The sequence below is a fragment of the Miscanthus floridulus genome, chromosome 19, assembly GCF_019320115.1.
Source record: "Miscanthus floridulus cultivar M001 chromosome 19, ASM1932011v1, whole genome shotgun sequence".
Lineage (NCBI taxonomy): Eukaryota > Viridiplantae > Streptophyta > Magnoliopsida > Poales > Poaceae > Miscanthus > Miscanthus floridulus.
Window position 1 is genome coordinate 66,235,832 of NC_089598.1, and position 12,535 is coordinate 66,248,366.

The following is a 12,535-nucleotide window of genomic DNA, read 5'->3' on the forward strand; positions in this document are numbered from 1 at the left end:
GACATATAAATCTAAAGTTCAATTAATTTTAATATGGCTAATAATATTAATTAGTATTTTATTTTATTTATATACTTCTAGATTTATTTTTATTTATCCGAATTTAGTAATTAGTATATATTATCTATTATTTTCTTATATCTTATATGTATTTAATTATATAGCTACAAATTAAATTCCTTCATCCATAATGATTTTATTATACACAAAACTATCGATATAACAAAATACATGTCTTCAGAAGCAATAGATATCCGAATTCAAATTCAAATTCGAGATATCTGTTTTGCATTAGTATCCGACAATATCTGTATTCGAATTAAAATGTGGTAAATAGTGGTATGTGAATCCATATCCGTCTGAATCCGATCCGAATCCATCCCTACCTGTAAAGAGCTAGACAGTCATCCTATTTTATCTTTCCTTAATTTCATATCAATTGTTGCTCTATTTTTTTTCCTTTTTATCTGTGGAAGTTGCTCTATATTCTTTTACTAAGGGGGATACCTACTTAATCAAAGGCATCCTTCCATGAAACTAAAAGTGGCACACATCTTTTGTGCTTTGCCAGCATACAGATTCGAAAGCTCATTATCTTATTATTACGTTCTTGATGTCACTTTTCGTTTCTTATTTGTGCAGGTAAGCATGCAATATCATGTGCTTGTATTGTTGATTGCAAATTTGTAATGGATGCTTTTAATATCTTGTTGCACAGGGGACACTTTTCCTTGCTATGGAGATTCTCCTCTTGGAAGAAAATGGATATGTGGATCTTCGACAGGGAATTGGTCATCTTATCAATGCAATAGTTGCTGTTCTTGGTCCAGAGCTTGCTCCTGGTAGTACATTCTTTTCGCGTTGCAAGGTTAGACTATTCTTACCTATGTATCACTGATACTCAAGTAAGGTTGATGTACCCGTATCTATATGACAGGATACGGCGATACAGCATCATACGATCTAATACGGGTATTCGGAGAAGTATAAAAAAATACAGCTTAAAAGTAAAAGATTTAATTCGTGATATGCTGCTGATACTGTGTGACACTTCATCCTGGGCCTGCAACTCCTTATTTTAATGCCCAGCCCAGCAACACTGGTCCGTATAAAGCTTCCACTGTAAAACACCATCAGGCTCAGCAGCTTAAATGTGTGACCAAAGGATGGTTTCTAATGGTACTAATAATGGGTAGGGTTTGGTTCTTCTATAAGATCCCCTTATACACTCCAGACCAGGTCTTAAATACCATGTCCACAGTCGTCAACGGAACACTAAGCACTGTTTAAAATCTGAAATTAACAGTGAAGTCGATCGACCGAAGCCCTGAACTATGACTTTCTCTGCTTGCCCAGAATACTAAAGCCTGACAAAACTGAAGCTGAAACTGATAGAGTGAATGATTCAGAGTTCCTGACAACATGACCCTCCTCTCCTCTAATCTCCTGCTCCGCACTTCCCCTTGTTGGATCACATTATCGCCTGGAGAGCTCACCCCTGGGAGTGGGCATCGCCCTAGGATCCAAAGCCAAAGGGAGCCACCAGGCAATGTTGAACTTGTGAACTCCCTCTGGATTTTTATCTTATCCTTGTCCTGTGTTCTGCTGTAGAGCGTAGAGATGACAAGTGGAAACTCAAAATCTGGTGTGCAAGCTGACGACGTGCTATCTAGTGCTACTGATTTTCAATCGGAATGTTTTTCCCTCTATGTTCTAGCCTTCCGAACTTGAACCAAAATGTGTTGTGTTATGTTGTTCTGACATGATATATTTATATTGGGGGGGGTGGGGTGGGGTGTAAAATATATATTTGTAGCCGTGTCGCTCCATCTCCGTACCTCTATCCATATCAGTGTTTCATGTATCGATGAACAAAGATTTTTACTCTAACCCCTATTCCACAAAGAAAAGACCCAACAAACTATTCGAAAGGATCCTTCTACCTTTACTTGATTACTGACGCGTAGCATTCTAGCCCTCATATTGTAACTGGATAATACATGTCATTATGCCATTGAGTGGCTGTAGTTTTGGGGATTATATATCGTATGTATTAGGTAGTAAAGGTTGTTATTTTCATATTCTTAAGCCCTCGTATTCAAGAATAAAATGACCAGCACTTAACAATGAGGGAGTATTCTCTGTTTTTGATAGACATGAACTGCAATCTTTCAACTATTTTTGTCTCTAAAGAAGCTGGTTTGTGTAATTTTTTTTTTCTCCAATTTCAGTCTGTCATTGCAGAGATAAGTTCCTCAAATGAAATGGCTACGCTTTTAGAGTAAGTATTGACATAAAGAACTTATATTATTATTAACAAGCATCTGGTTAGTATAGGCCCAAATTAATAAGTAATCTTGAATGCATTTTCTGTAATATTTTACATGAAATTTGACAAAATCTGCAGATCGGTTAGATTTGCCCAGCAGCTTGTTCTTTTTGCTCCTCAAGCTGTTCCTGTGCACTTGCATGTTCAAGGTCTTATCCCAACGCTTTACTCAAGACAGGTAGATACTGCTGCTATTTACTAATTCTAGTTTTTCCCCTCGAATACGCAGGAGAGCTGCATATCATCTCTTTAAAGTAGGAGAAAATACTTATTAGCATCTCCCCTCTCACAGTGTTATATAATGTTTTTTTTCTACAGCCAAGTCTTAGGTATTTAGCAGTGTCGACACTGCGTCATCTGATTGAAAGGGATCCGGTAAGGCCTGCAAACCGAGATACTTCATTTCAGTATTGTATTTCAGTTCAAATGCCTTGCAGTTGTTTCTATCAGCCTTATGTTGCTCACATCTACAAAGTCAAGCTCAGAGCAATATCTGTTCCATCTCCTTAATTTCTATTTTTATGATCTTTCGTAATGACTACGAGTTTGATCGGGTGTTATTAAGTGTAAAAATTATAGACAATTTTCTTCTGCAGTTAAGTAAACATGCTTTTTTTTTCATAACAATTTATACCATTTTGGATGCCAGTAAATTTATGTACAATTCTAGTGTGTATTGAAAAAGAATTGAGTTTTTAAGTTAATTTCAAATCTGATTGCATCATCATATTCTTAAAGTTGGGGTCATCTGGTTTACATGGTCTAAGTGTTCGAAACCTGAAAATTTTGTTGAAACTGTGTTTTCTTATGATTGTGACGACTGGACGCTGCTATGATTGCTGCAACATTCTTTCATCGTTTCATGCAACATAATAGAACACCATTTGCAAGAAATCAAGGCAATGTTTGCAACAAAATTTTCAACTTTACAACATTTGGCCCATTTGCACCAGATATCCTTTATCTGACTATATTTTTTCTTTTTTAGATGTTTTTTATGCAATTGTAATTTGCTTATCTTATATTGCTGAATCTTCTCTACCAGGCTGCAATGATTGACGAGAATAATGAAGAGAATCTGTTCAGTATGCTTGATGAGGAGACAGATTCTGAGTATGTTGTTCTATTTGTGTATATGATGTATCCTACAGTCACAAATACAAGTTCATTAAGATATATACACGGTCTCCATATGATACTTTTACTCGCAATATCTATATATAATGAAAGTATATTTTGTAATGAATTTAGTAATTCCAATCATTTGTGAGCTATCTCTGTAAAACTTTAGTTGTTGTCTTGTTGATAGTCAAAGATAAAAAAAAAAGGTTCTTAGAATTAACCAAGATGGACTTATGTTTGTGACCGGTGGAAGTATGTTTATTTGCCTTGTGGTGAACTGTATTTATGAGGTCTTATATTTGCCTTGTGCCCAATCAGTATTATGTGTCATTTGAAATGTTCTGTTTACATATATGGATGTCTTATGTCAAACCTGCAACTTATCTTTCTGTTTTTCAGATATATCACTATGATTCTTTGGACATAAGTTTACCGCCATTACTTTATCTGTTTTAAAATTTAACTTAACTCAATTGACTAATTCAATGTACTTTGTAAAAACTTATGATGCTAATCACTAAATATTCAACTGTGCAGAATAGCGATGTTGGTTCGTGCAACTATTATTCGCTTATTGTATACATCATGTCCACTACGTCCATCACGGTGGCTGGCAGTTTTACGAAATATTGTATGTTTACTTCATATTTTACTTTGTTGATTTGTTTTTTCCTTTATGTATTATATTAAGAAAAAGGAGAGTCTAAGATTCAACAAGCCCGTTATGGCAAATGACCTACAATAGGTTTATACCAGAAACAAGAAACAAATGCAACCAGCAACCTAGATGAACCACAATAGTGCCAAAAAATGCTACCAAGATTCTTCTCCAGACATGCACCAGAACCTGGCCTCATAGTGGTTCATCCTTAATGTCCTGTATAATAGCATAGATATTTGGAGAACTCCTCCTCAAAAACACATCTGTTTTTATTTCCTTTATGTATCTCGTAGTGATTTCCATGCATTTTTTCCTGCCAGAGGCAGAGATACAGGATACCAATAATGAGAGAGGAATGCAATTATGACTTCCAACGAGTAGTTTTATGAAGACAATGATATGTGAAAGTGTAGCCATGTTCCTATTTGTTTTTTCATGCCAATTTATTTATTTACATTGACACTTGATAATCTATAAACGGTCTGTTAACTATGATCGAAGAAAGGTTTTTGGAATATGTACCTATTGTGAACATTTTTTCATTTATGCCTTAATTAAAAACATTTCTTTTGAATTCTTAAATCACAGTATTTTGTGTGGTTTGGTGACTTTCGTAGATTAAATAATGCGTTTAGTATGCATGATGATAAGACTTTTGTTAGTTTTTTCATTATATCAATTCATGATTAGTGCCAGGGAAATTTTGCTTTGGAGTTGCTAAACTGGGTCTTTTTTATGTCACTTAGGTTCTTGCTACGTCAATTAGAAGAAACACAGGTGAAGTTCTGTCAAGTTTTGGACATAATCCCCCTGATAGCACATCTGAGAATGATGTGTACTATGGAGAAGATGAAGACAACATGATTTCCAGCTCAAAGCAGGAGCAAGTCCACTGGGCTGGTTCTATATCCAGCCAGTTTCCTCCAAGGAATAAGCACCTCAGATATCGTACCAGGGTTTTCGCTGCAGAGTATGTTTGCTTTTTTTATTTTATGTACTCTTTTTTTTCTTCTGTCAAGACCAATTTGTTATGAAGATGTCCATTAATTTCTTATTATTATTGCAAATGTTTTCCTTTTGTGTTAAAACAGATGCGTTAGCCATGTACCAATTGCAGTTGGAGCAGAACCTGCTCATTTTGACCTCTTGTTGGCAAGGAGCGCAATATCTAAAGGGACTTATCTGTCAAATGATTGGCTAGTGCTTAAGCTACAGGAACTGGTCTCACTTTCATATCAGGTTTTGACATAAATCAGATTCTAGATGCTGAAACTATTTGGGTGAAGATTTGTGTTAAATTTAACTAACTTATGGATGACAACTACCTTTGGGTGGCAGATAAGTACTGGGCAATTTGAAGGAATGCAACCAATAGGTGTGAAGCTTTTGTGTTTGATAATGGACAAGGTGTGCCATCTATTTTGAGATTATGACCTGGAGATAAATAAATATTCTAGTATCTACCATGATGTCACAGCCCTACTTGGGGGTGGGGGGTGGGGGGGGGGGGGGGGGGGGGTGCTGTGGCTGCTGCTGCTGGTGTGGGAGAAGGAGAGGGCGGTGGCTAGGGCAGGGAGAGGGATGGGTGGCGGCAGCTAGAGAGAGAGAGAGAACCGAGGCAGAGAAGAGAGAGGGATAGGGGAAGAGCAATTGCTCTATTCTTGCTTAAGATCTGAATGGTTACATGACCCCTATGTTTATAGTCCCTAGGGGACATGGCCTCTAAGCAATTTAGATTTGACCTCCAAGCAGTCTATAGATAGAGTCCTTATAGATCTGGACTCTTTTCCTAACAAACTCTATCCTTATCCTTATCTATTCTATTCCTAATTCTAATCTATTCCGGACTCCTCCTGGGGGAATGTGGGGATATAACCCTAGGTACCCACGGCAAGGGACATGGGCTGCACCATCAGGGGAGGTCCAGCCCACAAGATTCAAGACTTGCGGCAGCATGGCACGGGTCGGTGTACTCCGCAAGGCTTCCAGAAGATATCTTGAAGATAGAGATATATCTGATCAGATATTGTAATCCAAATAGAATACTTACCATGTAACCGACTAGGATACTTTCCTTGTAACCCTACCTCTCCAGAGTATATAAGGATGGGCAGGGGTCTCCTAGTCGGCATGGGGCATCCCACATCCCATCTTGTATTCCAGCAATACAAACCAACAAAGCACAGGACGTAGGGTTTTACGTCATATTAACGGCCTGAACTGTATAAATCTCGTGTCTTGTGTCTCTGTTACCATCTAGTTTCTGATTACGCGCACCTTTACCAATCAATCTACCATCGTGGGTAGACCCCTCGGTGGACTGTCGAGCATCTTTTGTCGACAGTTGGCGCGCCAGCTAGGGGTGTGCGTGCTGATCCCCTAGCGAACCAGATGGACCTCAAGATCATCGCCATCCGTGGCAATTTGGCTTCATGCGGCGGCGTTCTTCACCTACATGGAGTCGTCATCTCGAGGCCACTCACGGCAGCTCGACGTCGCTACGTAATTCGTCGCGATACTTCCACCGCTTTGGCCGCACGATTCTACATCACGTAGCGACTCGACAGTTTGGCACAGGGATCCTGTGCACCAGGATCGCTGTCTTCAACGACTAATCAAGAAGACCGGGCGTGGGTTTAATCAACAGAACCATGCAGTCCACCAAGATTTGCATGTATTCATGCACGATGGAAAGATGTGGCCCAACAAATGGCAATCGAGGCAGATGGGGTCTGAACGGGAAGGGTCGATGCCAAAGTCGATGCAGTCAAGCCGCCTGAGCAGTCGAGGTGCAGGCTGGATTTGCCAGACCAGCAACTCAGTCGGGGATTAAAACACGCGTCGGTGTTGCCAATACCGGGCGTACAAGCGAGAAGGCCCAATCCAGGCATGGTTGTGCTGGACGAAGAAGCAGTGTGGTAGCGAACGTGTTGGCGAGCAGGGCTCAGCGACGACGCAAGGGGGCGGCCAGCGAGCAGGGCTCAACGACGACACGAGGGGGCGGCAGGCGAGCAGGGCTCGGTGACGGCAGCTCGATGACGAAGACCCAATCTGCAGACGAAGACCCTGTGCAGACAGGCGCAGCAAAGATTGCGCAGCACAATCGTCGATGCACAGGGGACGGCGATGTAGATGCAATGGTGAAGTGGACACAGGTGGCGGTGCTGCGGCCCGACGAGGCGACACAACAGCAAGCCACGGCGAAGTGGACACACGGGCGGTGGTGCTACGGCCCGAGGAGGCGACACAACAACAAGCCAGCAGCCCTGTTGCTCGGAGAAGATGCGCGTAAGACTCGGCGACGGTCGACGGGCGGTGGGCGACTCAATCCTGATCAATGATCGGGAAAACCAAAAAGATACATCAACAGGGGATAGGGTGTACCTAGCAACGTAGCACGGTGGTGGCGGCGTGGCCCGATCGGGCGGCGACCCCGTGTTACAGCGCGCCTCAGTGCGGCCCGTCCCGGCTGGCGGCACGAGCTGCCAGAGGCGGACAACACTGGGCACATGGCGGGTCACGGTCACGCGGGGTCGCGCGAGGATGGCATAGATTGGCCGGCCGCAACCATGGCGGCACGGTGTTGGGGTTGGGATCGACCTGGCCCAGGCCACCACCACGGCAGCGTGGGATGGGACGACGCCCAACATCTTCCACGACAAGCGCGGAGAGGGTGACGAAGTGGTACGGTGTCGCGAGAAGGCCCGATCTGCTGCTTGATGACGACAATGGCAGCCGGATCAATAAGGTTCGGGCGCCTAAACAGGGGCGCTGCCCCTGAGATCGATCTCTCCCCGGGGGTGCGCGATGCGGAAGCAGCGGCGGCTAGGGTTAGGATCTAAATCTAGGCGAATGATACCATGAAGGAGAATAGAATTGGTGGAATATTGGTTGTATTGCATTGGGCCTCATGGGCCTATCATATAGGGTACATAGGAGTAACACTCCACGTGGGTAAACAATGTGGTACTATTGCTATTTGACACTATGAATTATGATTAAGAGAGATGTTAAAAGTTCACCATTTTTTGGGCATGGTTTATATTTCTTTCAGCTACGAGTTTATTCTGATGTACAGTCTTAAATGCTATTGCAAATTTATCATAATTATTGTATTTATTTCATTTTTATAGTTTGGCAAGGCAGTAGATCCTGAATTTCCTGGCCATATCTTGTTGGAACAATTTCAGGTGATTCTCAGATCTTCTCAATCCTTAGTTCCTTTTTTAAGAAACAGAAAGAAAATCTGCTACCTTGGTATGAGATTAAATATCTTCATGATTGTGAGAAAGAAATAGCCTGAGATTTCTTATGAATACTGATAATATCTATCTGTATAGGTACTATTCAATCATTTAAAGGAACCCTATTTTTCTGATGGTACTTATTTTTATTTTCAAAGTGCAGGCCCAACTTGTTTCTGCTGTTAGAATGGCTATAAGCACTGCTTCTGGCCCACTTCTTTTGGATGCTGGACTTGAACTCGCTACAAGGGTTTGTCTCAGAACTAAAACAAAATTCCTGATTTGCTATTATCACAGTATCCCTCCTTTTAGCCAGACTTGCACACCAAGTATTTATTATATATTGCTGCTGATACATCTTTGCTTCATAAAAAAAAAACAGGTTATGACGAGCAGCATAATTGGTGGGGATAGAGTAGCTCTTAGTCGTTTGTTTTCTCTGATAACACGCCCATTAAGTGACATAGAGGGCCTATTTTATCCATCTTTTGCTGACTGGGTAGTGTGCAAGGTATTTGAGTTCTCCTAAATTGTCGCATTTTTTCAGTTTGCCTTGGATATCTTAGTGTCCTAAGTACCTAACCTAGGTTTTGTAACTGACAGATAAAGGTTCGCCTTCTAACTGCCCATGCAGCAGTCAAGTGTAACACCTATCAATTCTTGAGGATGAAGGAAAATGCTCCTAATGAATACCAGCAATTGGTACCTTCACTTGTAAACAGCTCAACTCTATTAGGAAAATACTGGATTCGAGTACTCAAGGATTATGTTTCTATAAGTTTTGGTTTGCACTCAAAAATCAATGTAAGACGGTCAAACGAGCCTCAACAATTCATTTTCAAGGATCATATAATCATATAATGGTTTATATTCTATCTTCTTTTACAGTACAAGCCATTCCTTGATGGGATTCAGTCATTATTAATCTCGTCCAAGGTGCAGAGGTATCTTGATGAAGTTTGGTTATTAATTCTTCAAGCAACAGCTCTTGATGCTGCGCCTGTGGAATTTGACGAGAATAAGCCCTGAAAATTTACTTGAACAAACATTTATATCTGGGAATTGTATGGTCAAATTGGACAGAAGTGAATTCCAATTTCTTTGGGGGTTATCTATCCTTGAGCTGTTTCATTCATGCCAATCAGTGAAGAATAATTCTTTGAAGATCAACCTTGAATCTAGACAAGACAAAATGTTTGGGGAATTTATTGTTCACAGACTAGATAATAAAAAACCTTGTGATCAGGTCTTACCCGTGCTGTTGTCCCTCACAACAGAAGTCTTTTTCAGCAATAATTTCCTTTCAGTGGATATTTGCCAGGAACTCCTCCAGGTCAGTTTGCTTTTGCTACATTCCTGTTTCCCAAATTGTAAAACTTGCTGATTCCTACTCTCTCCGTTCCAAATTATAAGCCGCTTTAACTTTTTTGGTAGATATATAGCAAATTCGATGTACCAAAAAAGTCAAAGCAACTTATAATTTGGAATGGAGGGACTATGTAATAATCCTCCATATTAATGTAGCATAGTCCATCCGTCCACAAAAAGATGTTGGTTTTGATATTGTCATGGTCTCCAATATGCAAATTTGACCATTAGTTTACATTTTATTTTCATATTTCTAATGTAAATATCTTAAGAGGTAGTAGTTTCTATTTATGCAAAGTTTTATAAGTTTTAAAAGTTGGACTGGATGTATGTCCAAAACAGCATATATTTGTGACCAGTGGTAGTAATGGACCATATGGCCGCCAACGTAGGGAGAGTGCGATTTGCGCCAGTACATCCTTCGTCATGCAGTTGATGAGGTAGCCTACCATTTGCTGATACTGGACAACCCAATGCTCATACATTGAATTGACAATGGTGGTCTTGTACTTGTCTTCAGCCACCACAATGGCCATCGGCTCTGGCGCCTCGATGGATCCATCTAGTAATCCCACCAGCTGTCTACCCCTAATGACTGGGAGAACCTGAGCCATCCAGCGGACGAAGTTCTTGCGAGTAATCTTCTTGGAGACAGGCGGTCCAAGGAAGGCAGGCACATGGCACATTGCAGGTTGATGCCATGGGACTAGGTGTGTTTTGGGAACAAGATAGCTCTGATGACCATTGAAGGATTTGTGTAACGAGGATACCCAAACTAGAGTCCAAGGCATGAGTGTGTGGTATTGTAGGGGGTTTCTTTCCCCCTTTTTATTGTTCTTAATATAATGATATGCAGTTCTCCTGCGTGTTCAACAAAAAAAAAGGATACACAAACTCAGGTTCACCATGGTCCATGTTATATAGTGTTGTTGGGCAACAACCTACAAGATTACATGGGCTCTAGTTACAATCTATCCCTTCCTTTACATTTATGTTTCTAGACGGTACTGGGATACGAAACCAACTAACCTATACACCTTGATCAATATCATAGATATACATCAATGACTTCTAACAGTGCTGAGCCTTGCCCGGTTGAGGCTGTGGATTTACGTCTGGACCATCCCAAGTTTAAGTCCTTGTCAAGGCAAATATGGATGTCTATTTCTTCTTAATGTTGAGCCACCTTGTGTGTTGAACAAGAGTACAGCAGGGGAGGCCCCCACTGTAAAAAAATTTAGTAAAAGGAAAAGAAGCTGGACAAGAAACACAAAGCTATACAAGTAAACAGCGAAAAGCTAAAACAACAAGCCTAGGGAGATGTGGGCAATTCATTTATATTCCAACACTCCCCCTCTTGTGGAGGCTTCCCTCAGGCCTTAGACGTGGAATAGGAGCGGCAGCAATTATATTTTATTTAATTGCACTAACCTGGATTTGAACTCGAGACCTCTGGCTTCTGATACCATATTGAGTTGCATGCACCGACCAGTTCAATCTAAAAGCTTAAGCTGATACGGAGATGTGGGCAATTCACTTATATTCCAACACTAGGAAACTAGGCTAGGGAATTTATACAAAAGAAGAAAGCTAGTACGCTTAGCATCGCGGATCCTATGAGCCACCTTGTTCCTCATAGGTTTGTCAAATTTGTCTTTTTCATTGCATGGGAGATTGTTCTTTATGTTGATTTCAGGAGTGATGTTTCAAAGTTGTTTGGGTTCATGGTTTCAAAATAATTGTTCATTGTGGGTAATAAATACTTGCACATTTTCAAAATAGTTCATGTTTATTATTTCAAACTGTTTGTCAAAAGGTATTGCACATTTCCCATCATTTACAGTTTCACTAGAAAATGTAAAGGATGTAGGGTGATTAGAATAAATAATCATTTAGGTGACTTGGTGAGCATGGTCTTGTCCTGCTGTTCTTACTCAAATTCTGAGCCTTCTTAATCACTAGCCATTATCACAGGATAGTTGGACTCGGACAACTATCTTGAAAGATAGAGGGTCTGCGCATGGATATCTTTGATTCTCCAACTGTGACCTTTCATCGTGCTTCATGTTGATTGTTTACCATCTAGTTTTTTATAATGATATACCAAGCGAAGCTAGATGTCACGATCTGATTAAACGAAACTTTTACTTTGCTCTTGCAACCCTAGATTATGCTGATTTGTCCTTCACTCCAAAAATCATTTCTAATGACAAGATTTGTGTCGGTGCAGGCACTTACATATGCTGATTGTTCAAGTGCTCCTATCATCCTCCTATTCACCCAGGTAAGGTTATTCTGGTGATAATTACTAGCAGCTCATGTTAGATCAATCAATCATATTTCAGTTCTAACTGTTTAATAAAAGGGTAACACATTGCATGAATTTTTTTTTCTGAAAATGCTTATGCATTAATATAGTCCACAAGGCCCAATTCTGAGCTCTAATGAGATAAATATGGTTCCAATAAAAACAACAACAACAACAACAACAAAGCCTTTAAGTCCTAAATAAGTTGGGGTAGGCTAGAGTTTAAACCCAGCAGAAGCAATCAAGGTTAGACACGTGAATAGCTGTTTTGCAAGCACTTCTATCTAAGGCTAAGTCTTTGGGTATATTCCATCCTTTCAAGTCTCCTTTTATTGCCTCTACCCAAGTCAACTTCGGTCTTCCTCTGCCTCTCTGTACAGTTACTATCATGGCTTAGGATTCCACTACGCACCGGTCCCTCTAGAAGTTGGACATGTTCAAACCATCTCAACCGGTGTTGGATAAAGCTTTTCTTTAATTGGTGTTACCCCTAATCTATCACG

At 40.6% G+C, this 12,535-nt stretch overlaps 1 protein-coding gene across 1 annotated transcript in view; it reads left to right on the plus strand.

Annotated features, from left to right (window-relative positions):
* The window catches only part of LOC136527688 (protein SWEETIE-like), a 59,634-nt gene that overhangs the window by 38,628 nt on the left and 8,471 nt on the right, over positions 1 to 12,535 (plus strand). The window contains 16 exon segments of the mRNA XM_066520483.1: positions 719 to 868; positions 2,232 to 2,281; positions 2,408 to 2,507; positions 2,648 to 2,704; positions 3,375 to 3,442; positions 3,989 to 4,082; positions 4,859 to 5,082; positions 5,204 to 5,351; positions 5,451 to 5,519; positions 8,246 to 8,302; positions 8,520 to 8,606; positions 8,739 to 8,867; positions 8,960 to 9,160; positions 9,245 to 9,379; positions 9,381 to 9,689; positions 11,955 to 12,008. Of these exon segments, the coding sequence (XP_066376580.1) occupies positions 719 to 868; positions 2,232 to 2,281; positions 2,408 to 2,507; positions 2,648 to 2,704; positions 3,375 to 3,442; positions 3,989 to 4,082; positions 4,859 to 5,082; positions 5,204 to 5,351; positions 5,451 to 5,519; positions 8,246 to 8,302; positions 8,520 to 8,606; positions 8,739 to 8,867; positions 8,960 to 9,160; positions 9,245 to 9,379; positions 9,381 to 9,689; positions 11,955 to 12,008 (1,932 nt within the window).